The sequence below is a fragment of the Sceloporus occidentalis genome, unplaced genomic scaffold, assembly GCF_023333645.1.
Source record: "Sceloporus occidentalis isolate IW3139 unplaced genomic scaffold, rSceOcc1.0.p SCAF_1, whole genome shotgun sequence".
Lineage (NCBI taxonomy): Eukaryota > Metazoa > Chordata > Lepidosauria > Squamata > Phrynosomatidae > Sceloporus > Sceloporus occidentalis.
In genome coordinates this window covers 123,425,986-123,453,880 of record NW_028316981.1, presented here as the reverse complement: position 1 = coordinate 123,453,880, position 27,895 = coordinate 123,425,986, and the positions used below count along the sequence as shown (strand labels likewise).

General features: G+C 42.8%; 1 protein-coding gene across 2 annotated transcripts in view; it reads right to left on the bottom strand.

The window, feature by feature from the left end:
- PMP22 (peripheral myelin protein 22) overlaps nt 1–27,895 on the bottom strand; it is a 48,170-nt gene that overhangs the window by 16,456 nt on the left and 3,819 nt on the right. For both annotated transcript variants that reach the window (XM_089534218.1, XM_089534228.1), the window contains exons 2-3: nt 27,296–27,396; nt 26,277–26,376 (exon numbers count right to left, since the gene is read on the bottom strand). In XM_089534218.1, the coding sequence (XP_089390344.1) occupies nt 26,277–26,376; nt 27,296–27,373 (178 nt within the window). In that variant the 5' untranslated portion in view covers nt 27,374–27,396. The remainder of the gene's footprint in view (nt 1–26,276; nt 26,377–27,295; nt 27,397–27,895) is intronic.

Here is a 27,895-nt window from a genome sequence, read left to right as displayed (position 1 = left end):
GACTGGGGCTGATGGGAACTGAACATCCAGAGAACAGATTTCATCAGACGGTGAAGCTTTGTAAAGAAGAACTCAGAACCAGCAATACTGGCCTAGATGGACCAGTGATCATGTTCCATATAATGTAACTGGACATCTGAAAAAAAAACTTTACAAAGCCAATTTACAATAAAGGAGATTTGAATGATAGCTAAAATTGTGTCCATTATAAATCCCATCTGTATTAAGAAACAGTGAACATGCCATTGCCTGAACTGAACCAGTCGTTACAAAAAGGGGAGAGCACAGAGCTTGGCAAAGTTACTTTTTTGGACTAGAATCCACCCAAAACCCCAGCTGTCATGTCAAACCCAGCACAGGAAATAAAAACTACACCCATGCTACCACAGTTAACACAAAACCCTGAAAAGTGTGCCAAACCATGTTGTGAATGATAAGCTGAAATAATTTTTTCTCCAAATACTGAGAGGCAGAAAGGACTGCCAGAGCAAAAGAACTGACCTTAAAATATATGTGACATGTTGATAAGATAAAAGGAAATATAACAAGGGAGTAATAGGTGGAAAGAATGTAGTACTGCTTAAATGGGTGCCAACGTCAGACAGTTCGGTTAACAATTGAAATAATGCTACATGTAGAATGAAAATAAGTAATAAAACTGGCATAAACTGCTTTTAGCAGCATAAACATAGGCTTTGGAGAAGGGCAGGAAGTATTCCTCAACTAAAAAAATAATTACAAATACACACAGTGGATCGGATCTGTATATTTGCCAATGGAGTGAGCAGAAGAGTTGTTCAACCGCTCCCTTTCTTTGCCATCCCCTGGAATCTCTTCCCACGATCCCCCATAAGAAAGCTAGAGGATCATACTGTAAGTGCTAAGGTCCTGTGATAAAGTGTCTAAACATAGAAAGTATTGAAAAAAGCATAGAAAAACTGGACTGATTTTCTGTGATCTTCTCCTTCCTATTTTGCTGCCCTATACCACATCCATCCCGCTCCACAGAGTCCTTCAGCCCACATGGGGGAACATTTCTGGCATGTGGTAGCTCTCAGCCTTTGCTCTCCTTATATCTTGTGTGCACTCAATGCAGTAAATGGCTCCAGGATCTATTCTACATCAAAATGAAAAAAGAAAGACTACAGCACAACTCCCAGCCTTACTGTGGAAGCATGAAACTATTGATAACAGCGAACCCTACTGAAATGAATGACTTCCAGCAGACATTGACATAGATGAGTCGTGCTGGAGGACTTAGACATTCCTAGAGAAAAACCTCTCTAGACATTTCTAGGTCCTGAAGTTGACTCGATGGTCAACTTCTGCTGGAAGCATACCATGGAATCACAATGGAGGACCTAGAACATGCCAAGAGAAAACATGCTTTTTCAGTTGTAAGTGAAATCATTGGTGCTGGTCCCACGAATATGGTGTCACACTGTAGTAAGTTTTTCTGACCAAATCTAAAATTTGTATAACAAGAGTGGGAAACTGAGAGCCAGTATGATACAGTGGATTGAGTGTTGAGCTCAGACTGCAGGAGACCAGAGTTCGAATTCCACTGGATGACTTTGGGCAAGTGCCATACTCTCAGCCTTAGAGGAAGACAATGGTAAACCTCCTCTGAAGAAATCTTGCCCAGAAAAATACCAGGATCAAGATGCCATAAATCTGAGTCAAACTCAGGGCACACAATGCCAACAACAACAACAGGTGGGAATGGTGTCATCCTCAAGGATGATGCTGTTAAATTACACATAATTTCTCACAACTGGCTGTGATTCCCAGGACTGCTGGGAACTGCTGTTCAAAAACATCTGTAAACATTGCATGATTTCCACCAAACAGGATTAAACAGAACTGTTTTTAATCAATCTTTTAGCAAAACTAATAGCTCACACCTCTAGACATCTTTCCCCCATTCACTCAGTACACTCATTATAAATGAGCAGTCTACACTGTGCTTCCCAAAGGAGGAACTAGTAAAATACTTTTTCTTCTCATACTCATGTTTTTCTTTAAAGAAGTCTCTTTAATGCCTGACTAACAAGATAAGTTCCTACACATGGGGATAATTCTGATGAGTAATTCCCAGGAGGGATGTAAATGGAAATTCACAGTATGAATCACTCATATTCTTGATATGTCTCCCAACTTTGAGGGTGACCTGTTCAAGATCATGGGGCAATCAATAAAAATCATACGTGTAAATTCTTCATACTGGATTGTCATATCTTTACTTAATAAACCAGGATTTTTATGAGTCCCATGCAACTGTAGAAAAGGGTTTTCAAGATAGGTCCTCCATGAAGATGGCTGGGTCCCATTTCGATGAGGAATAAAACAAGCCAGAAAACTACACATGATCAGAGTTTCCCATTCTGTGCACTGGCAGTGTAATGAATGGCTACCAAAGTAGTCAGGATGCAGAAGTCTTTTTAAATTTTGAAGTTGTGCTCTGCCTTGTTTGGAAGAATTAATCATAATTCTTAACTGTCATGGGGTAGAATGCTAGAATTAACTACTGCTGCCTGGCTTCTTAATCCATGTGAAAAGAGAAGTGAAACAGCAGCAAAGGAATTAAATCAGGAACTGATCATCTAGATGTCCCTGGGTCCCCATATGTGACTATAACTAAGGGAACGGATTTATAATTGAAATAATACTTATCAATCTCCCATTTACCCTGCCTCCACTTCTCTATCCTGACTCTATCGTCTCTCCTATGCATGCTGAATGAAAATTGTGATCCTTCTGGAACCTATACTCTGGAAAATCAGTCTATGGGCGTTATCACACGGGAGGAATGTCTCCCAATTTCGAGAGAAAAGAAAGTGGGGCCAATCAGTAAATGAACGCAAGTACATGGATGGTTATCACACCACAGAAGAACACAGTGCCCATCCTAAAGCCAAAGCAGTGCAAATGCAAAAGAAATTATCATATGAGTACGTACCCATCATAGTCTAGAATTTGAATTAGCATCCCTGCACATGCACAGTAAGGGCAGAATCTAATCGTGACCTTTTTACACTTCCGGTGGGGCTTGCTTCCATTTTTGCCTTGTTTCACATTATTTGTTCATTCACTACCCTTTATTTCACATTATTTAGGCAATTCACCAATTCAAAACCAGTCCAAAGTAACCTTGTACTTGGTTTGAGCATTGGACTATGACTCTAGAAGGCAGGGATGGAATCCCACTGGGTGACCTGGTGCAAGTCACACTCTCTCAGCCTCCTCAGAAAATGGCAATGCCAAACCCCATCTGAATAAACCTGCCAAGAAAACCCTGTGACAGGGGTGTCCTAGGGTGGCCTTAAGTTGGAAACGACTTGAACACAACAACATTGGACAAGTCACACTCTCTCAGCCTCGGAGGGTGGTCATGGCAAACCTCCTCTGAATAAGCCTTCCCAGTGAACCAGGAGGGTTGGAGAGGAAAGAAGGGCTTGTCACCACGAAGGGACCCCATGAAACTCAGCTCCTGAGGGACCCCCAGGACCCTAATCCGGCCAGGCTCCTCCTTGCACCCCGAAGGCTCAGCATCCCAAAACCTGGGGGGTGAGATCCCTGGTTCTGCTCGCTGGAGTTCCTGTGACACAATTAGCCATATATGGTCTTTGGTATCCCTAGCAATGTCAGAGGGAATCTCTTTCTCTCAGCCAGCCCCCCCCCCCCCCCGCCTTTCAAGCACCTCTGGACAGAATGGAGTAGGGAGTAGGAGGTATGCTCAGTGTTCTGTGCTTCCTCCAAAAAGAGCTCCTCAGCATTCTGTACTTCCTCCAAAAAGAGCCCCACCCCCCAGGCAGCACACTACTTATCTCCTGTGTACTTCACTCTTCCAGCCCCTTTGCTCCCAGAGGGAGGAGCCAGGGAGCACAGGAGAGAAAAATGCAGCCAGGAAAGGAGCTTGGGAATTGAAGTCTGATTCGAAGGCAATGCAAGGGCGAACAAGACATGCATTCTATACCTGGCAAATTCTAATTGAATGCAACTTTGGAGTGGAACAGGATTTGTAAATTCTCTGTTTCCTCGAATTTACCCATCTCTTGGTTAACTCTGGATTGGATTAAAATTGACTTATCATTGCCTTCAATTATTTGATAACCTCTCACGAAAAAACATAAACCCCCATGATTGCACCTGGGATCACACTGCATTAACCTTCCAATTTTCTCTGTGTGATAACATCCTATTATGTCAAGTCACAGAAATCAGAAAAGTCTTTCTTGGTAACTAATCTGACTCAGTGCAACAAATGGTACCCTACAGGTACTCTTACACACTGCAGCAACTGGCTGTGGTTTACATGTGGGTGGGTCAGTTCATAATGCACCAAAAGAAAGCAAAAATAAACAGTAACCACAACAGCCAATAAAGAGCTTTCTGCAATATGGAGGAATAAGTCTACCCTCTCCAGATCACTGCTAGCCAAATGACTTGTGCTGCCCAGTCACATGGTGACTGTATGCCTCCCCCCACCCAAGGTTTTACCATTCTGGTAAAGGATCTTAAAGCATTTCTACAAATCCCACACAAGTTGAGTTCCCGAAACTTTTTCCATGGGTGGCTGAAATGGTGGCACTTTTGCTTACTGATGGTTCAATATACACAATCTTTGTTTCATGCACAAAATTATTTTTTAAATTATATATAAAATTATCTTCATGCTATGTGTGTAAGGTGTATATGATATGAAACATAAATGAATTTTGCACTTCTGTTTAAGTTCCATCTCGAAGATCTCTCATTAGGTATGTGTATGCAAACACAGGCATTCCAAAGTCCAATAAATACATAAATCTGAATTCCAAAACACTTCTGGTTTCAAGCATTTCAGATAAGGGAGACTCATCCTGTGTAACACACTGTAGGATTAAATTTAAAGGATGTATCTAGGTTGACAGAATGTTGTGTTGTTTTTTGAAAACACTGTTTTAGTGAATCTGTACTGGGAAAAGTTTATTTTTAACCTAACCAAGGTACAACTTATACAGACTGATACAAACTGAGGAGAGATGCAGTTGATTTCACACTATACTACTGAAATGTTATGTGGACTAAATAGCATTTTACCACTTACATACCAAGAACCTCTAGTTTTATAAAGGTGCTATCATGCTCACATAATAACATTAATAGCCTGTTCTCTACCTTGAACTTCCCATCTTATGCACGTCTGATTCTAGTAGCTTATCAGGCAGAAGTAATGCAAAACCTCTGTTATCTAAACATGCTAAGAGAATAGGTGTAGACGGTACTTTTTTGATCTACATTTTAACATGGCTTATTAGATTTATATTGCTATCCTGAGTTCTAAGCCAAAAAAAGGCATGGCTTTTGATGTGGGGCGGGGGGAGAAGCAGCATGTGAAATAAGTGTTCTGTCTTCTCATTCCATGTGCTATAATACAATACCAATTTATCTAGCAGATTTCATATTTATCCTTTAACGTCAAACATACTTACTACCTACTGGCAATTCACAGACCAAAATTCATCATGAGGATAGGAGCTGTAAAGCTCTAATAAAACTTTTCTAATTAAAAAAAAATGTCAAGAATGCACTCTGGATGCCCTTCTTCATTTCCTGTGCTGCATATCATCAAGTATCAGCAAAAATCTCTACAAGATTTCAAGCAGATTGCAGCTGGATGGGATCTATCATGCTGCTGTTAAAGGAACAAGGTGTGTGTGTGGGGGGGGGGGGTTACAAGAAAGGCATAGCAATGCAACATTATGGGTGCTGCCAATCTGATGCCTTCCAAGCACCTCATTCAGCATGTCTAACAGTATCATGGAATGAGTGTTGTGACCTAAAATCATCTTCAGAGTACTCATTGACAGGGTTTCTATGGCACACATAATTTCTCTGCTGGAGAGCCCTAGCACTGTAATTCAGGGAAGTATCATAGAGCCCTCAAGTAGAGAATTCTGGGTACCTTACCAAATGGCAAATCTCTGTATCCTGGGATTTTCACAATATGGCAGTTAAAGTGCTATTGAACTGCTATAACTGTGCAGTGCAGAAACATCCCAAAAATATCACATAAATTGACCCTCACCCAGAGAGTTTTTTTTTTAAAAAATTAACAACTGTATGCTTGAATCTGACCTTATTAAACATTCCAGCATATTCTGTGGTATAAACTTACTCCATGTCTACTGCACAGGCAGAATCCACAATACCCAAAGCCAGAAAAAGAGATGCCCATGTGAGATGCAACACTTGTTCTGAATAGCTGCCAGTCCTCTTTCTTTGCAAAAAATAAAAAATAAATAAAACCAACACAAATGCAAAACATTTGTTGTGAGAATTTTTATCTCAACCCCTTTTTGTCTGTAAAAAATAAATATGTACTTGACAGGAGGCTGAAATTTACAAGGGAATGGCCAAGATCCAGTATTAGAGCCACGGTGAATAACATTATCATGACAGAGCTATATCACTGACACAATACACAACTATGCTACTGAACTGCCTTGAATCCCATTGTGGAAGAAAGGCAGGGTATAAATCCTTGGGAGTAAATAAATAAATAAACTGCAATGATGCACATCAGGACTCCACACAAGACTTCCAGTTACACAGTGGGAGCTCCCATTGTACAATGGCAGATGCTAAAGACAATGGGGTGTTGCACAATGTTCATGCTTGTGCAATGATCCCAATGGTGTAGCTATATCTCCCTCCCCTCCTAAGAATATGAATGTTGCACAACAACTCAGTTCAACTTCATATGATCTTGAGTCAGTTTACAACGACATAAAGTCCCAACATGGATGCCAGCCTTTATTTATAATTGTTTGTACAACAATGTCATAACATTTTCCTTGGTAGGTCTGGATCCATGTGAATTCTGCAATGAAATGTGTTGCTGCAAAACGAAATGTCGCAGCTGCTTGGATGAAACTCAGCTGTGGAAACCACTACTTCATGGAAGTACATGTGGAAGCCATAAAAAGACATCTGTAAACGAGGTCATGAAACAGTGTTCCCACATGGGTTCTCTTTAAACCATCCTTTTGTGGTCTTCTTTGCCCCAGGAAAAAAGTAAAATTCATGCAGGCCCTTTAAATAACTCCACCAGCCTGGGCCTTTTGCTTTTGAACAAACGGTTCTTTAGTTCTGGATAGTTCAGCTTGTTTGTGTTTCCTGTTGTATTTCTGCTTCTCTTTTTGCTATTTAAGTTATTATTTTAATGTTTATTTCTCATAAGCCATCTCAAGAACTTCTATGTTATAAGAACAGCAAACAAATATCATAAATAAAATAATTGAGGAAATATGGCTGCCATGTTTTGGCAACAACAACAAAAGGTCCAGAAAACCCTGCTTCTCTGGGAACATGAAGAAAAATTCAAAAATCCCTCAGAGTACACACATAAAGAGCTCTAGTGAATTATGCCAAGGAACTCTGCTTCCTCCATTGGCCAACCAGATTCCTTTGAGAAAAACACAATAGGACATGAAGGTCATAAACAGCAACACCATGTCTGGTATAAACTGCTGACCACTGCTAAGTATTCCTTGCCTAAAGAAAACCTATGAAATTCATGCGGTCAACAGGTGACTTGAAGGCACATATACACACAGATACCTGTACCAAACTTCATGGCTTGCAGCTACTGACACCTGGATTTCCCCCAATCTGTAACCTTTTAAAAAATTTCTAAACTAGACTATTATTCTGTCTTTGTGCAGGAGATTCCATAATCTGATTGTGCATTATGTGAAGATGTATTTCCTCTGGTTTGTTTGCATTAAGACTGCTCTCTCTTATCCCCACCATCTTCCCTGTAGAATATCTGCCTGCTAGCCAAACATTACGGTAAATAGCATAATGGAAGGCTGGAGCTGGAACTCCAATATTTGAATCTGAACCTTAATTATGATTATTTCCTGCATCCTCTGCTTCTGTCCCAAGAAAGATGTTATGCTTTTAAATTAAAAGTGTTTTAAATTAAAAGCCTAATGTCTTTGCGGGGGAAGGGGAATTCAGCACATAATCCTAATTCAAGTTCAAATCAATACACCAGAGTTTCAACTCCAGTCTACTACCATTTAGTCATATTGGCATTTACAAGTAATTAGAAACAAATAGACAACCATAAGAGAAATGTCTGATAGTGCAGATGTGCACATGCTTATACATAAACATATTCAGACTACTGATAAATTTATCAATACTGCATAATACTGTATCCCCTATTGGGAGATACAAGGAAGCTCTGCAGTGGCTTGTACATGAATACAATGAGTTTATTACCAAGAGAAATTGTGAACAGATAAGAATAAACTATTGGTTTTTTCCCAAGTGAATTTCCAACTCCTGTCAGGAATTAAAAATCCTGTGTTTTTAATAGCAGCAGGAGTGTCAGATCTGCAAGCAAAGGTTATGCAGAACTCCTAGCACTGAATTGTCAAGGAAGATTTACCAGTAACTGCTTATTCTCCCTATTGTGCAGCTGGTAAAGATACATTAGCCCTCGGCCCTCTTCCCCACTAATAAGTCTTGCACAGAGCTTGAATTAGTGTTGTAACTTCTTTTTCTGTCCTATCTCCTAGACTTCTAACACAGTCTGACCCATGGAAAATTACTGAGTGAAGCTTTTCTGCCACTGATCTCCCTGCCAGGAAATGTCTTACACTCTGCATTAGGGTTGGGAATCCATCTGCCCTTCCAGATGATGCCAGACTCCAAGTCCCAGCAACCTAGCCAGCAGACCCAGTGGAAAGGAATGCTGGGAGTTGCAGTACAATAATATCTAGAAGACCCCAGGTTGTCCAGTCTTGACTTAAAAAAACAATGAGAAAAGGTAACAACTCATTCTCTAGGGCATTTCTGAGACCTCTGGCTCATACCTTTCTCAATTAAATACATGCATCTTAGAACATCAAAAATATCAAGTTGGGGAAGGGGGAGAGGAGGGATACAGTTCAGCCTCCAGCAAAGCCATTTGAAGAATGTTATCTAGTCCTCATCAAGAGCTTGTAATTCCATGGGGTCTCTGGCATCCTTCCACTGGTTCTTCCATGGTGTTGCTTCCAAGGAGAATCTGACCAATAATCTTTTGATGCACAAGTGGGATTCAGTCCCGAATTCCAGAGATAAGTCTGCATGAGGAATGTCTGGCAGGACAAACCAAAGTATGAGAACTGTGTTTGTACTTGTAATTGTGGCATTCTGATCAGTTAATTGAGGAGTGATTCTAACTGGTAAGAATGCACTCAGTCCAAACAAATATGTTCCAGACTTGAGGACTAAGGGAGGAAGGCATCTCACCCTTATTGTGCCATTTCCTGATGCCACAGTATATGACCAATATCTGGAATGGAAGGCTACAAATTCCCCTAAACCATCCCTGTTTACCATAATCAAGAACCCCTAAGAGTGCTAAATTAGTAAAGGGCAGAATTATTTTCAAGGCAGGCATGGCCAGACCTCAGGCTTGTAAGACCTGACTTTGTGTTTTTTCACTAAGGCCCACCAACCTGAATCATGTGCAAGATACTGGCTTGGAGGGCAGAGCCAAATACAAAGTGGCATGTCATGAGGCAGACCAGTTGCCTACTTGCATGACATGAGGCAAATGCTGGGATGAACTGCACAGACACCCACCTTTTGTAGTACAGGGAGGCTGATTCAGGGAGGAGAGCCCTTTTGTTGTTTTGTGAAACAAGTGGGAGTTGGAAACCATTGCAGATCAACTGTAGGTCATGAAGCTATGTATAAGTCCTATGCTGTCAACCAATCAGTGTCTGATGATATTTAATGTTATAACAAGACATTAGCAGCACAGTTCTAAGTGCTGGTTTGAAATATAAAGTCCTAAAAGGTTTGAAAGCCAGTGTAGTGTAGTAGTTTGAGCGTTTGACCAAGACTTAGAAACCAGGGTTCAAATGCTGGTTCTCCATGTCAACTCATTGGGTGACTTTGGGCAAGTTGCATTCTCTCAACCTCAGAGAATGGCAATGGCAACCCCCCTCTGAAGAAACTTGCCAAGAAAATGCCATATTTGCCTCTGAAGAAACTTGTCAAGAAAATGCCATGATAGGGTTGCCATAATTAGGAGATGACTTGAAAGCACAAAGCAACAGCTTTGAGATGGAACTTTCTTCCTATACAGCCTGTTCATCCAAGTAAATACAACTACGAATTCATACCTGTATTGAAGAAGACCTACATCCAGCTAGGTTCCATGAGCGTTCAACCCTAGATCTGCACCGAAATCCAAACAACATTCTCCTTACAATACTGAAGATGCTTGGTGATGGTGGTGGTAGAGCTGCTGCTGCTGCTGCTTTGTACCTTCAAGTTGATTCCAATGTATGGCAACCTTAAGGTAAACCTGTCATGGAGATTTTTTTGCAAGATTTGTTCAGAGGGATCTTGCCATTGCATTCCTCTGAGGCTGAGAGAGTGTGACTTCTCCAAGGTCACCCAGTGGGTTTCCATAGCACAGCAGGGATTCACATCTTGGTCTCCCAGGATTCTAGTTCAACTTTCAAACCGCTCTGGCTCTCTGTACTTTGTTGATTCAAATAATGAAGGTTCACAGGCTTGCTAACTCCATGAGAAAAGCTCAAAAGAGCCTAAAATCTATTCCCACACACACAAAAAACCTGTTTTTATTTAAGTCTATTCAAGGTGTATATATTTTACAGGGAACCTTGACAAATTGCTGGAATGTATGCCTGGCTTTTGTCAAACTGAAGGCAGAGTATTTATTTCAAACATGCATTTGTCTCTTTCATACATTCAGATTTCGACACATGTTTACATAGTACAAAAACTTAACAAATTAAGCGTTAAGTGGCACTAAGCATTTGGTGTCTAGGAGTTTAAGCAAAATTTAACCCATTATATTTCAACCGACGTTTCTGAATATGTTGTTACCTATTGTCTGACCTTGCAATAAAAACTGAAAGAAACATTCTAATGAAAGAAGTTTATTTATTTGATTTATATTCCTCCTTTCTCCCAATGTGGGACTGAATGTTAGAGGAAGGAGATCTGTTATTTGCAATCAATCCAATTAAAATGAGCTGGTTTTTCATATAGTTTGAAATCTTGAGAAGACTGGAACTTTTGTATTTTCTGTAAGGTTCTCCCCTTCATGGGAACATTAGAAATGAGCTTCTTACGACCTGAGAACATCCAGAATTAAGACTGCTCAGAGCTTGGAGAAATTACTTTTTAGACTACAATTCCTCAAATCTCCCTGACTGTAGACCTGCTGGGCTAGGGAAGTCGAGGAGTCATTATCCAAAAAACTACCCTTGGTTGGCAGGGCTGGCCCTGTACAGGAATCCATTTCAATGGGCAAATTCACCAGGATTAAGTTTGTCTATTTTCATTAGCAACCACCACCCAAAATCCTTGTTAGTCCCTATTAGAATAGAGCCACTGAATCAATGAAATTTGTCTGACTTACTAATTTTCATTTGGTCCACCTAACTCAGTACTGTTTCAAACAATACATTTCCCTGTCCTGTCAGACATGCCAGAGACAAGCCAGTCTGTTTAAAAAACATGTTTACTATGACTCAGCTACAGCCAGCATGGGGTAGTGATTTGGGTGTTGGACTAGGACCCTGGAGACCAAGAATCAAATCTATGCTCAGCCATGGAAACTCACTAGGTGATCTTGGGCAAGTCACAATCCCTTAGCCTGAGAGGAAGGCAATGGCAACCGCCCCCCCCCCCCCCGCCCACACACACACCCCAACAAATCTAGCCACAAAAACCTCATGGTAAGTCCACTTTAGGATAACAGTAAGTTGGAAATGACTTGAACCACCTCCACTGAGCTACACTTCTTGCAAAAAAAGCCCTAAATCAAGCTGGAACATAACTAACATGGGTATATAGGAAAGTTATAAAGGGTTCTTGTCATGCAGTCTAACATATTGAGAGAAATTTGTTTACTCAAATTCAAGTCCTACTGTATTCCATTGAGCTTTCTTCCCAGTAAGGTCAGCCTTGAAAAGTGTTTGGCAGTAGATTTCTATAGCCTATTTCTAAAGATGGCAGCCATTTCTTGTCACAAGTAGTTTGGATTGCTGCAGGCTTGCTGAGTGGTGGCAATGCAAAAAGACATGTTAGGTCCTGGATTTTCTTTGCCAAACCTTTTTTTTAATCACTAGTTCCGAAAATATGTCTGAACTCTCCAGTGAACTGCAACATGCTCTTCTGCAGATGTCATCACTAAGCTCCTAGCACTTCAGTATCTCCCTGCATCCCCATTATGATGCTGTTGATGTTTGAGATTTCATTTTATTTTTACATGGACAAAGCCTATGAATGAAAAGCACCATTAAGGAACATTAACTACCTATGGGAGTCAGAAGCAAAAGAGGCAACATAACTGAGGAAGAGATATTAATGCATTCTTACAACTCATGCCAATGTTGCAGTTGGCTGGTGAAATACCAACCACTTCCCAGTAGTGGCTCTTAAAACTTAAAACAGTTCCCAATTTACAGCAGCTTCTTGGAAAGGAGCAGAATCAATTGTCCTTAGAAATACAGCAAATCAATTGTCCTTAGAAATGCAGCCAGCCTTGCATTAGGATCTTGCCTTAGTTTTGACAGCATCAGTTCTTTATTCGCTTACACTGAACAGGAGTCACTGAAAGGCAGAAGCATTTCCATAGAATTTACTGTATTGTACCCTATTCTGTAGTCAGTGTCAGCCCTGCAGCACTGTGTGTCCTGAATCATATCCAACCATTTGAGGCTCTTCTGCACTTTAACCCAGGCCCATCTGGAGGTCTCTACAGCTTCAGGTCTGCAGAGGGGTGCTACTTCACAATGGAGTAGTACCCTAGTGCAGATGTGGTCCTACATTCAATACCCTATGGCAGGGATGGACAACTCCCACAAGCAATAGCCTGCACCACCAATGATTATGGGAGCTGCAGTGCAAAAACAAACAGAAGCCCACTGTGGTGCACTCCTGGCCTAGGACTTAGCAGGTTCATGATTTATGTTAAGTGGCATAAGATCATTTTGCAATACAGTGGGCCTTTGGTATCCAATGGGGTTTGGTTCCAGGATATCCCATGGATACCAAAATCCGTGGATGCTCAAGTCCCATTAAATACAATGGCATAGTAAAATGGTGTCCCTTATATAAAACACCAAAATCAAGATTTGCTTTTTGGACTTTATATATAATTTAAAAATATTATCAAGCTGTTGATGGTTCAATCCATGGATAAGGAATCTGTGGATAGGGATGTACTAGAATGCTTAGGGTTGAGTACAGGGTAAAGGGTTACAATGTCTAATTGCAGCCTATTCACTTACAGAGCATGAACAGAAAACATGTCGTAGTTTAAGACTTACAATACTGTGGCTTTTATTAAAATCCCAATGCTTAGTGTATTTTCTATGTTCACTGTATGATAAGTTTGATGGTGGCAGTAAGAAGTGCCACTATATGAGAGTCAGGATTCTGAAGTATGAAAAAAAAAAGAGGCAACTAAAATAAAGCCCACTTTTGCTGGGTGGACTTCTAAGTTCTCATATTAAAATTCCACAAATGGTGACCTCAAGTGCTTATACTACATCTGATTCAAATCAGAAGGCAGTCATTCTAGATTTAGTGGCACTGTTGTGCTAAACAAAAGTTAACATCTTCCACATCAGGAAAATGAAATCATGTAAATTAGGCTGTAATATTACACCCACTTTCCTGGGGGATACACCGTATTTAACAGAGGGCAACTTGCTTTCAAATAGGCATGTTGATGATCAAGTCATTAGCCCTGTAATCTCTTCAACCTAAAAAATGCATTTTTAAAAATTAAATGTTTAGTGCTGAACAGATTGCCCATTTCTTCCAGAGAGAATGTTCCACTAGCAAAAATATCATATATGAACAGGGCTGAATTAATCATTACACACATTACACACAAGTGAGGCTGGAATTCAAGGTGTGATGCAGTTTTGGGGAGCATCCTAACATGTGCTTCTTTTGTTCCTTGCACTTATTCCATTTGGACTACAATTATATACATTTAGCCTACAAGGCTTGCAACCCCACTGAACCCATGACCTATTTCCATGTAGTCCATTAGAAGGAGACAGTAAGGTGGAGGAGGCAGCAGCAGTATGCACAAGCCTTTTAAACAGTTTCAGATAATACTGAAACATATCTGTATCTTAAAAACTAAATAGCAAATTAAAAATTAGAAAGCAATATTTGAACTGTGGCAAGCAGACAATCCAATCAGCAATGCAAATCATACACCCACAAATAAAATGGCATTGATTTATTAGCTGAACAAACAGAACAGATACTCACACTGTGCTTAAAAGCTAACAACAAGAGTGTGCACCAGATCTCAATGGTGCGGAGTCTGGGATGCAACACAGACACAAAAAACATGTTCACTTCAGAAACTTATCAGGTAACTTCTGCAGCTAAGAGCACCTGATGGAGCCACAAGAATCAGAACACACAGCTTCTGCACAGGCTCTCCACAGCTCAAAAGTAAAACACTCATTGTCAGTGTAAAAATGGGTGATATACAACTAGGAATACTGATGCATTTTACAAATACGAAGAGCAGAATCCTATAACCAAAACTAAGCTCATAAAATTACATTTTTCATCTATACCTTCTAGAATCCTTCATGTGGCCATGCTGGCTGGGGCATTCAGAGAGTGGTATGCAGAAAGCAACTTTTCCTAGCTCTGATGAAAAATGATCTCACAGGAAGGATAGAGAAGCTGAAAAGAAGGAAAGTCTGGGTGGGCTGCCTTCAATGTATGAAATCTGGCAGATGTAAAGGCATGATTTATAGGCCAGGAAGAGGTGAGGACCTCTAATACATTTCTTAACATTTCTTTCTGCTTCAGTCCAGCTCTATCTGTAAAGAAGTTACTTATCCAGAACAAAATAACTAAATATTCCATGGCAGTTTTCTTCTGAGATAAGGTACGTACTTTTTCTATAAATTTTTGAAGTGTAGACTTTATATGTTTCACTGCTAAAAGCAACCATTCCTCAACCTTTTCCTGCTGTGCAAACAGGCTCTGCCATTCACAAGGATGGTCATTAAAAAGACTATCTATTATTTGAAACACAAGCACAGCAAAATTCTTCAACGCATGAGTGACTAAGAAATGGCTTGCCTACCCCAGCATTTACAGCCAGTATCTAAACTAATGCCATCAAATGCTGATTAAGGGTAGGGTTGCCATCATGGAGGACCTCCAAACCGGGACAAATGTAGGACCAGGTTTGAAAATGTAGGACTTTTTTTTTTTTTAATTTCCTGGCTAGGAAATTAAAAAAAAAGTCCTACATTTTCAAACCCTGTCCTCCTCCTCCCGGCTTCGGAGGACGCCTAGGCTCTCTCCCAAGTCGGGAGGAGGAACAGGGGCCGCTTGGAATCGCGCCGCGGTTCCAGTGGCCTCTTCCTCCTCCCGGCTTCGGAGGACGCCTAGGCCGCCTCCCAGGCCGGGAAGGGGCGCGGGGAAGCTTGGCACCGTGGCGATCGCCACGGTGCCAGGCTTCCTCCTCCTCCTCCCGGCCTGGGAGGGCTCCTAGGCCGGCTCCCAGGCCGAGAAGGGCGGGGGGAAGCCTGGCATCGCGGCGATCGCCACGGTGCCAGGCTTCCTCCTCCTCCTCCCGGCCTGGGAGGGCTCCTAGGCCGGCTCCCAGGCCGAGAAGGGCGGGGGGAAGCCTGGCATCGCGGCGATCGCCGAGGTGCCAGGCTTCCTCCTCCTCCTCCCGGCCTGGGAGGGCTCCTAGGCCGGCTCCCAGGCCGAGAAGGGCGGGGGGAAGCCTGGCATCGCGGCGATCGCCACGGTGCCAGGCTTCCTCCTCCTCCTCCCGGCCTGGGAGGGCTCCTAGGCCGGCTCCCAGGCCGAGAAGGGCGGGGGGAAGCCTGGCATCGCGGCGATCGCCACGGTGCCAGGCTTCCTCCTCCTCCTCCCGGCCTGGGAGGGCTCCTAGGCCGGCTCCCAGGCCGAGAAGGGCGGGGGGAAGCCTGGCATCGCGGCGATCGCCACGGTGCCAGGCTTCCTCCTCCTCCTCCCGGCCTGGGAGGGCTCCTAGGCCGGCTCCCAGGCCGAGAAGGGCGGGGGGAAGCCTGGCATCGCGGCGATCGCCACGGTGCCAGGCTTCCTCCTCCTCCTCCCGGCCTGGGAGGGCTCCTAGGCCGGCTCCCAGGCCGAGAAGGGCGGGGGGAAGCCTGGCATCGCGGCGATCGCCACGGTGCCAGGCTTCCTCCTCCTCCTCCCGCCCTGGGAGGGCTCCTAGGCCGGCTCCCAGGCCGAGAAGGGCGGGGGGAAGCCTGGCATCGCGGCGATCGCCGAGGTGCCAGGCTTCCTCCTCCTCCTCCCGGCCTGGGAGGGCTCCTAGGCCGGCTCCCAGGCCGAGAAGGGCGGGGGGAAGCCTGGCATCGCGGCGATCGCCACGGTGCCAGGCTTCCTCCTCCTCCTCCCGGCCTGGGAGGGCTCCTAGGCCGGCTCCCAGGCCGAGAAGGGCGGGGGGGAAGCCTGGCATCGCGGCGATCGCCACGGTGCCAGGCTTCCTCCTCCTCCTCCCGCCCTGGGAGGGCTCCTAGGCCGGCTCCCAGGCCGAGAAGGGCGGGGGGAAGCCTGGCATCGCGGCGATCGCCACGGTGCCAGGCTTCCTCCTCCTCCTCCCGCCCTGGGAGGGCTCCTAGGCCGGCTCCCAGGCCGAGAAGGGCGGGGGGAAGCCTGGCATCGCGGCGATCGCCACGGTGCCAGGCTTCCTCCTCCTCCTCCCGCCCTGGGAGGGCTCCTAGGCCGGCTCCCAGGCCGAGAAGGGCGGGGGGGAAGCCTGGCATCGCGGCGATCGCCGAGGTGCCAGGCTTCCTCCTCCTCCTCCCGCCCTGGGAGGGAGTCTAGGCCGGCTCCCAGGCCGGGAAAGAGGCGGAGGCTGCTCCTCATCGCGGCGATCGCCGCAGTGGGAAGCGGCCTGCTCCTCCTCCCGGCCTGGGAAGAAGCCTCGGCCGGCTCCCAGGCCGGGAAGGAGGCGGGGGCCGCCCCTCATCGCGGCGATCGCCGCGGTGGGAAGCGGCCTCCTCCTCCTCCCTGGCCTCGTGGAGGCCTTGAGGACCCCGCGGCCGGAGCTCCGACCGCGGAGCCGCCTCTAAGGCCTCGCTGGGGCCCGGGAGGGAGCGTCTCCGCGGCTGGAGCTCCAACCGCGGAGAGCCTTCCCAGGCCTCAGCAAGGCCTTGGAGCCGCCGCGGGGCCTGAGGTGGCCGCGGTGGGCGGGGCCGTCCCGGTTTGGGCGCCAAACCGGGCCGGGACCGGGACAGCACCGCCCAAACCGGGATTGTCCCGCCCCCCGGCGGGATATGGCAACCCTAATTAAGGGCATAAATACCAACATGTAAATCTGCTGTATTGTTATGCTCCTCATATGCAAGCCCTTGCATACTGAGCTGATACCACTAGGGGCCAGCAGAGAGTCACAAGAGAGCATTGTTTGCACACACCCATTTTGCAGCTGACTTTCCTCTTCCTTGAATTGGGGAGCCAGGGACTTTGCAGCACTCCCTATTGCTGAAATTTACAGCAGAACCTGCCTCACATGGGGCACTCATGATTCAATTAGTGAACAATTAACTAATTGGGCTATGTTGGAACCCAAAATCTTACCAGTAACAAATAGATTTAATTTATTCCGTTTATCCGTTATCTTGAATTCTTTCATAAACCAGTCTCAGGATTTTTTAAAAAAATTATAGTACATAATTAGTCAAGCAATCTTTATTTACTGTCAATAGACCCGGCGAGATATGCTATTACTTAAAATCATATAAAATAGAAAAGTTACATATAACTTAAAGCCATATAAAATAGAAAGGTTACATAAAAGATACTATAATTTACATTAAATTAAATTATCAGATTGGGTTACAACACAGGAGATTATTACTGATTATATAAATTATAGATCTAGAATACGATGCCATTAATTGATCATTTTTTGATTGATCTAATTTTTAATGGCTAGAGACAGTGTAAAAGTAGCTACCATATACTATACTATAGTGTAAAAGTAGCTACCATATATACTCAACTATAGGCCTCCTCATGTACAAGTTGAAGACAGGTTTGGGGGCCAAAATTATGGATTTTGATATGTCCCATACTGCAATGGAAAGAGTAGAGGGGGTCAGTGCGTCTTTTAGGTTCCCCTGGAATGAATTAAGCCTTCACCTTTTACAACTCTGCCCAGAGAAAAGAATGGTTCCTTTTTAAACAAGAATTAATGTACAATACTTAAACTGACCTGTGGATAAATCAACCTAGGTTTTTAGGGTCAAATTTTTTACTACAATTTCTAGATTTATACATGAGTATATACAATATCTGCTGGACACCTCCATACTTTGATTCTCCATCTCTGGAGCCAAAGACTCTATAAAGGCAGGATACACTAGAAAAATGTTTCTAGCTATGCTTTATACAGATAATACAAAGTACTTTTACACAGACAATGAACCAAGAGGAGAATTGAGATACACATGTATATACATGAATTAAAAAGGTAATCAGCTGTGGCCCCAAATTGTCCTAGGTAACAGCCTTGCCCCACTATCCAAGACTGGTTCCTACCTGTCATCTTGGATGGAGCATCAACTAGTTCCAAGGGACTTAATGCACTGCAATACCCCAAGTCCTGTTATGACCACAGATGGAACCCCCTTCCCACTCCACGTCCAAAAAGCTAATTGAACTTTCTGACTAATCTTTATTTTACACTAGCAGTGAAACAGCATCCTTTAAGACAGTCAGCAGCAAAAGCTAACTTTGGGAACACACAACAGAAATTGCACCCCACAGCAATCTCCTCCAATTCCTTGCTGTCACCTCTTAGTATTTGCCACCTGAAGTGTCCACCTTCACTCTGTCTTGTGGCTGGGCAAACGTCTCTCCCACACATATGCCATTGTGACTGAACCCCAATTGCAAAGCCACTTCCAGTCTTACTCTGGGAGAAAAACAGGCTATACAGTAAATAGAAATGATCAAGAATAGTTTCTGGGCTTTAGTTTATAACTGATGCTGAATGGGAAATCCCACCAATTTTGTCACAAGGCTTCCTTTATTGTACAAGGGCAGGGTATTCTTCCCAGAGCGTGCAGTAAGCCCATGCCACCAGAAACTACCCTATACTAGTGGTGTCACTAGCTGCCATGTTACCTGGTGCAGAGGATATATTCATCCCTCCTGCACCGAAGGGGGAGGAGAGACCAACCAGGTGTCACCCATCCTCTGGGGTCTCATCCAATGCAGTTGACACCCCTCACCATACCCCCCCATGATGCCACTGCCCTATGCCACAGGATGTTTACTCTAAAATGTAACTAGAAAAGAGAAAGATGACCCACCACTGCATGACTGCAAATCTACCTCTTTCAAAGATACAAGGCTGCTATTTTTAATCCACCACCAAGCTTAGTCCTCTTTTGGAACAGACCCATAGGCATTTAGACCAAGGTGAAGTGACAATAGCAGCTTTGCAATGAAATCTTAATGGGTTAATTCATTCATTCATTCATTCATTCATTCATTCATTCAACCATAAACATTCCTATCAAATTTAGTTTATGAAGATTTCTTTCCTAACGTACTGTGTCTTCCGTTTCCACTACACCAGAAAGAAGCAATTATTTAATAGTTTCAAATGCATTCACTTCCAAAAATGGAAACATTCAACCTTTCGACAACTCATTAACTTTAAAAATGTTACAAAAAGTATTCTGTGTATGAAAATGCAATGTCTGATTGCTGGCTCATCCCAACATATTTTGGTGTAATTCAAGATCTTTTACTATGCTGAGGACAGACTAACTGAGGATCAAATCACACACAATTTCAGCTACAAGAATGAATTTCCACTAAGGAGGGCTATTTTGTCTTGAAGTACAGCTATAAGAAGCTTCAAAGGATATTGGCACTGTGAAAGGCAGGGCATTTATCTCTTACTCAGAGATAATTTCTCACATTAAAAGAACCTCCTCCAAATCATTTTTCACTTTCTTAGAGATAAAATAAGCTCTTTCCATGGGGCAAAACATGGCTCAGAGAGGGCAGTCTTAAGAAGGCAGTACACTGAGGTTGACTCAAGGACCTTTTGCTGCCTCAGGTGAAGGACCAGATATCCTCCAGACTACTAGAGTGGCATCTGAATCTTACACATTACAATGGTTGATGGTACAGCATCCTCCACTACTGCTGACTACAACAAACTAGCTCAGGGGATGGGGTTTTGCAGGGCAAGCTGCTTTTGGAATCAGTGGAAGATGGGGCTTCTATGTCAGTGAGGCAGTGAATCTACCCTGGGTTCTTGTCTGAACCAAAGGTGCTGAATCTTATCCCCAAGATATGTTTAGCACCTTGGACAGCCCCTTTTAATGTTCCAACTAAAACACTGCCCCACTGACATGGCAGTCACCACTGCCTTGGAACACACATCTGCCTTGGAACTGTTCCCTTCTCACCACTGAGCCCCACGTCCACCTCACTCTGACAAATGGTAGCGCCGATACATCCCATATGAACCTTTGGTGCCGTACAGACCGCCCCAAAAGGGCAGCCTGTAGCTGCTCCTTTTTCTGCTGGATTGGGACACCTCACCAGCAGCCCTGCAGCCCCAACCCGGCATTTTTCCAGGCCAAAGAGAAGCGGCAAAATGCTGCTTTTCTTTGGCCTGAAAAAGGGGTGTCCTTTGGGCTTCATGCCCCCGGACACCACCGACCCTACAGAGGAGAAAGAGGTGGCCGCCGTAGCCCCTTTCTCCTCTGCATCGCTGGTGCAGACATTTGGTTGCCGCACCAACAATGTGAAGGCCCAAAAGGAGCTCTATTTTGGAGCTCCTTTCTGTGCCTCCGCTAGGCTGCCGTAAGCAGCCTGGGGTGGCACGGAGACGGAACACACATGCTGCTCCATTTGGATGCAGCGCGTGTGATGTCATCATCACGCACCCTGTGTGGACGGCGCCGCATAACGATGGCGCCGTCCACATATATTAGGGCTAGGGAGTGTGCGGCTAGTATCGCCGGGAGCACAGCACATTTGGGCAGTGTGTACTGCACCTTTGGTGCTTTGGATAAAACAAGAAAATGTTACAGAGCCACCCCATCAAATCAACACCTCAGGAGAAATACTATATTCATGTGAATGGGCATTACACCTAGTCTGACCTTCTCAAAGTCTGCAAAGAGCATCCTGAATCATTCATTACCTGAAGCCTCTCTGGAGCTTCCACTGTAGTCTAAAGCAGTTTGATACCACTTTAACTGCCATAGCTCAGTCCTGTGGAATTCTGGGATTTGTAATTCTGTGAGATATTTAGCCTTCTCTATCTGAGAGCTCTGTTGCTACAACAAACTACAAATCTCAGGATTTCACAGGATGAAGCCACAATAGTTAAAGCAGTGTCAAACTGCATTATTTCTGCACTGCAGATTAGACCTATGTCTTTTTCTTGACACTGTAAACAGCCAGCTGAAGAAAAAGTTCTATGACACTTGAAAACTAACTCAGTACTTTTCTACCTTTACAACATAATCATGTATGTACTGACTTAGAATTTAATCCCTACTATGTCCCCTGTATTTAGTACAGTTGTGCAGCCCTATTTGGTCATAATGAGACTCTAAGCCACAGTTGTTTGGATCTCCAACTTTCACCAGTTGACCACTGTCATTACCTGCAGCAGTTTACTTCCTGTTCATTCTTTAAACCAGAACTTGCCAACTTTTGTTCATTATGTAAGGGGCATGTATGTTATATCACTGGTTTCTTAATTGCACTAAATATACTTCCAAATTCTTAAACATTGAATTGATTTATTTTCAAGACATTAATTTCACATTGAATGTTTTGGTGGATTTTTGAAAATATGAATAATCATAAGGGCACAGAGCCTTCAATTCTAGTTTCAGTACTACCTTTGAATATATCTGAAGGGCATAAAACAGTGGGCCACATCATCCATGCAACATACCAAAGGAAATGCCTTAGGGCTTAAATCTCATTGTGACTCAACATGAGGTTATTCAGTGAAGGTGCTAGTTTTGACAGGTGGGATTCCATTTTCAGTGTAGTTATGATGGAGAAAGGAATGTTATAATCAAGTGAAAACCTTAGAGACATTACAGTATCTTAGAAATATGAGCAAGCAGAGGTGACAATGCCTATGATATCAATGTGTGCTTGGTTTTATTTCTTTAACACCCCCAAGGCACTAACTAAACTTAGCAGAAAGGTGGATGACAGCTGACAATAGGTTTATTACAGTGATGTGCCATGTACTTTAAGTATGCTCTTGTTATCTACTGATAATAGTTTGTAAGGGTGTAGGAAGGCCACTCGCACACAACTGTTTTGCTCCCTTGATCCAGTTTGTGGCCCCAGATATGGCTTAGCTCCCCTCCTTATGACCATAGACACCCCCTCACCCACCCCCAAAATCTGTGTCTTCTTTGGTACACCCTAGAAACAAAACAGAAGGACTCCCTCTGAAACATTTTCTCCATGAATAACCAAGAGATTCATCTAAGCCAGTTACCACAGCTACCAAAAAATGTAAGAACATTGATTTGGGTGGGGCACATGACTGTTGACAGAAGAACTACCTGAAGTCAGTGAGCATTTGTAAAGAGCAAATTGAAAATACTTTGGTTTGGGTCATTCCTTGGATGTTTTTGTTTCTTCCTCCTTTCATGGGCAATACATTATTTTCAGCTATAAGCCTGTCTCATCTAGATGTAAGATTCTAACTTACAGCTATGCTTTCACCTTGCACTATGCAATTTTAAGTTATACAAGTGCTTAACAAGAGTCTTCCTGAATCAGACCAAATGTTTGTCTAGGCCTGTGGTCAGCATTAGCCAGCCAGATACCTTCAGAAAATGTATAGGCAGGTCTTGATGGAGACAGTTATCCCCTGTTGCTTGTCCCAGGCACCTGATATTTGCATGTATACTACCCACAAACTAAAGAATTCCACTCTTAGCCATCATGGCCAAAATAGCAATGAACTCATGTGATCTCATGCCAATCAGTCTGGAAGCAAAATGGGAGAGAAAGCTGAAAGAAACTAGTTCGCAACTGGGGAAATTTTATTTATGTTCAACATGTTTCAGAAAAGCACAGTCTTTTCTTTGAGGGTTAATCTTGCACATTCTAATTCTGAAAACAGACAGGAACAATGTATGAAACAACTTTCTTACACCACTCAAGAAAATAAGAATGCTCGAAAATAAGATAATACTGTCTACACATTCTTCTGTCTATATGCAAGTTATAAATGAAATGTACATTTTAAAATTCAAAAACAAATAAATGGTCTGACAAGGATCTGTACATTTCCAGGAAGGATGTACTACAGAGGCAGACAACAGGGAGAAACAAGAAGCTGTCTAGAGCCCAATAATTTCACATAAATATTTAGTATGGATGATTAGCTGGTTCATTTGTTTTTGACAATATTTCTGTGCTGTCCCATATTGTAAGATCTCTAGGCAGTTTATAATAAAACCATTTGGAACCATTTAAAAGAAAAGAGAATAAAAATATTAAAACAATAAAAATAATTTGAACATCATCTATACATGGTTATTAACCACTGCAAAATTTAACAATTCAAATTAAAACATGCTGTTTAAACAGAATAAATTCTTTAAACTGTTTTAACAGTACAAGTTACATTAAGATGCTCCCTTCTTGAAGTCCACTGAGATATTTCAGAAGGAAACAAAATGGAGGACATATTTTCCCTTTTTTCATTTGCTAGAACCACCTGGCACAACATAGCTATAAAATGATCAGCTAACCCCAAATCTAGCACTCAATCTTGTTTCCCCTTCCCTTATCTTCCTCCTCCCAAAACTACTATCTCACTTCATTGCAAGAGACCTGAACTGCTTCAGCATGTCAACAGGCACTTCAGGGTTCCCATTTCAGTCTAACTGGAGCCTTGAATATGAGCTTCAAGTGAGTGAGGATATGTTGAAACAATTTATGGCATGACCTCTGACATGGCTAACAGGAATCAATAAATTTATCCTCCATCAATTTGTATAGTCCAGCAATCAATACTGGAAGATATCACAGCACTGTGTGGCAAGGGATATTGTAAGTTATACTGGAGGAATCCAAGTTTTAGTGAAGCTTAATAGAAAGTCTACCAAAGCTGGCCCTGTCATTAGGCAAAGTATGCTAAAGAGATGCTGGAATGCAGGGCTGTGTGAATGCCATATGGCTTCTCTGATGACATTAGGTGCAGAAGATGGTGCTGGCACATTACCAGTCCACAAAATTTCTGAACCTAGTACCATTTTTTTTCGAGGCAGCAACATCTTCCTTAACCTATAAATGTTTATCAGGCACTACCTGTAGGCTGTTTTGGAAATCTAACCACATACTTATGTACAAATCTGCTCCATATGGAATCCATCCCCTGCTCAGAATTTTACTTGCTCTTTTTGTACCTTCTCTAGCGTGATGATATTTTAATTAGCTTGACCAAATCCAGTACTGGTGCAAAATGTCACACACTGAATCCAAGGTGCTGTGCATTTGCCCTGCCAACTGGCTTAACCCCTTTCAGGGAATTTTACCAACATGAACTGTTACAAGCTTCTAAAGATGTGGTGGTTACCTCACTATTAACATCTCTTTAATCTTATGAATTAGAGTAAATAAATATAATTTAAAAAGCAAAAGGGGGCACAGGGAAGGCTCTTTCCATTGAGCAAGATTTCCTCTCCTTCCATCGAGAAAACTACTTTATTTCTATCATTTCCTCTCTGTCTTTTGAGCTAACAGTGGCCTTTTATTCCATGGATGCAAAACATATTTAGTAACATTCAATGATAAACTGGCAAACCCTTCTAAAAATACAGAAGAAGACGAAGTTATAGAAACACTCCACATGAAGTAAATATATTGGTACTGTCTTGTCAAAACAAGATGCTGGCAGCACTCTCCAACCTCTAGCCTCCAGATGTTGGTGGCAATAATTAAAACTGTGAGTAAAGGTACACAGGACTGGAACCTTGTGTATATTCTCATTCAGTCTTCTGCAAGACACCATCTGTGATCCATCCTATAGAATATTCTGGCTCAATAAAATCATTTGCCCTTTATAGCACTAGAAATATCTTGACCATGAAGATACTACATTCCTTCTTCTGCTGTCAAGTTTCAAAACACAGTAACCGAGTACAGAATGTCCTAACAGTTTAAAAAAAATTCAAGTGTATGTCAAAGCAGTCAGTGGCTAGAGAGGTAAGGCAGAAGAAGGCAGCTAGAGCACGCCAGATACAAATTCGTGTCTCAAGCAGCATTTCTGAATTAACCACTCCATTCATGTATAATATTTTTCCCATCAGATACAGGAAACGGCCGCTAATAGCAAACCCTATTAAAATAAAGGACTTCTGGTACAAACATTCCATACATAGGGTTGCATTGGAGGACCTAGAGATTCCTAGAGAAGATACTTCTCTAGGCATTTTCCAGGACAACTTTATGGTATATTTCCTTATTTTTTTCAGCTGCTGATAACTGAAACTATGGATACTGTTTCTGTGGATACAGGGCTTGACTTGTACCAAAGGTACCCAAGGTCTTAGACAGATGACATGCAAGCATTTATTTTGACAAGTGGGAAGAGAATATACCATTTAATGCCTTCTAACAGGAAAGCCTCCAGGCCCACACGGTGCAAATCAAGTAACTAGGTCTGCTGCAGGGTCTGGCCAGATGTTGAAAAATGCAAAGGACCTCTGAGCAGTATATGTTTACCAGTGAGAGGAATGCTACAAGGTGCACATATTGACGGGTCAAAGTTGGGGGGTTATTTGCAAGCTATGGAGCCAGCATGATATAGTGCTTTGAATGCTGGACTGGGAGACCAGAGTTCAAATCTCTGCTCAGCCAAAGAAACCCAATGGGTAAGCTTGGGCAAGTCACACTCCTTCAGCTTCAGAGGAAGGAAATGGAAAACATCCTCTGAACAAATCTTGCCCAGAAAACCGTATAAGTTCATCTTAGTGTTGTCATAGGTTTGAAAAGGATTTGAAGGTATTCAGTCATAACAAATGCAAACTATACTTGGAAAGAGTCAGTAGAACTAGTTTTTTTAATCACATCAGTCTCCAGGTATCAAAGTGAAAGAAAGAAGGGTGACAAAAAGGATTTTTCAGGGTATCATGAAAAATAACAAGATAAGACAGAACCGCTGTAATTGGAATTCTCACCATTTGTGGATGATGGGGAGCAATGAAATGAACTTGGGGACCCCAGTGTAGTGCAATTCTGCCAAAGGTCTGTCATGTACCCAGTCCCAATGAGCCATTGCTGAAAGAGAAGGACAGTATTGTGAGAGGAGGGAAGGCCCAGATCCCCACAGAAACTAAGCACCAAGGGAAACTTTTCACTACATAGATCTATTTCTACCTTAGGACAGGTTTTCATGCAAGTGACTTAGTTTCATGATCCATTAAGGCATTAAATGAATCTATCAACAGTTTACAAATACTTAAAATCATAGAGTTGGAAGACATGCTAAGGGCCATCCAATCCAACCCCCTGCCATGCAGGAAATCTCAATCAAGCATCCCCAACAGATGGCCATCCAGCCTCTGTTTAAAGACCTCCAGGGAAGGAGATTCCATCACTCTCCATTGAGGGAGTTTGTTCCACGGTCGAACAGTCCTTACTGTCAGGAAGTTCCTCCTAATGTTGAAGTGGAATTTCTTTTCTTTAAAGAGCTTTCTAAGCATCTATATACATAGATAAGACTCCTTTCCCAAAGGGAGCACACAGTTATGATGCTAACTAATAAAAATTTTGTGCCAAAAATTATAGTTTTACCATTTTATTTGCAACTAAAAAGAAAGAAGAGGTATCTGGGAGAAAAACAACAGAACAGTCTTTGATCAATTACCTAACTGACAATAAAGCTATTTTGACTGCAATCCCCCCCCCCTTCTTTTTCTTAAAAACAAATTAGGCTTATATCTGATCAATCCCTTACTAAGCAAGACACCTTAATTCTGAACTTGTTTAAGATTTCCACTGAAACCAATGAGATTTAATACCAAATCAGCAGGAATAGACTGCAGCCTCAAGAACATTACCTGGAGGCAAGCTCCTATATCTGCACATAATTTCCCCTTCAATCTGAGGAACATTTGGGCCAGTTTCCATGCTACCTAAACCCTGGGAGCAGTCTGGGAGAAGGGAAAACAAGCATGAGAATGCCATTTGTACTTACGCTGACAATTGTAGAAACAAAGAGAAGAACAAGCACTGCAACATGGAGCACAATGATTACCAACAATAACAGGAGCATTTTGGCAGAAGTGTTGGATTGATCTGGAATAAGAAGAAGTGAGAAAGCATCTTTAAGCAAAGGGAGAGTGATTCTGTTACTGGTGCAAGCCCACCCAGTGTGAACACAGACAAGACAACAAGCCTATCCTTCAGAGGTGAACAGTAGAGGGTGCCTCTGAGACAGAATAAACAAAAACCAAATGGTTCAGAGACTAAGGAAAACCACCAAATTATACTGTACCTTCACTTTATAAACGCAAAGAGGATTGAAACCATGTAGGGAAGGGGATGGAAAGGGTTTTTTTGCTTCTTAACTGTTAGATGATCAATTGGATGGGGGAGATTTTGAAGGATTCCTACCAATTTGACAGGTTTGAAAGGGGAAGGTTTGAAATAGACGCAGCCCAGGAAGGTGGGGCATTCTCAGTGCAGAGTTTACGATTTTTCATAAAATGAATGCAAAATCCCATACCTTCCCACTCCCTAAAATACTGCACCTTTCCTTACTTCCCTTCCTGGAATGGGATTTTATTCCTCACCC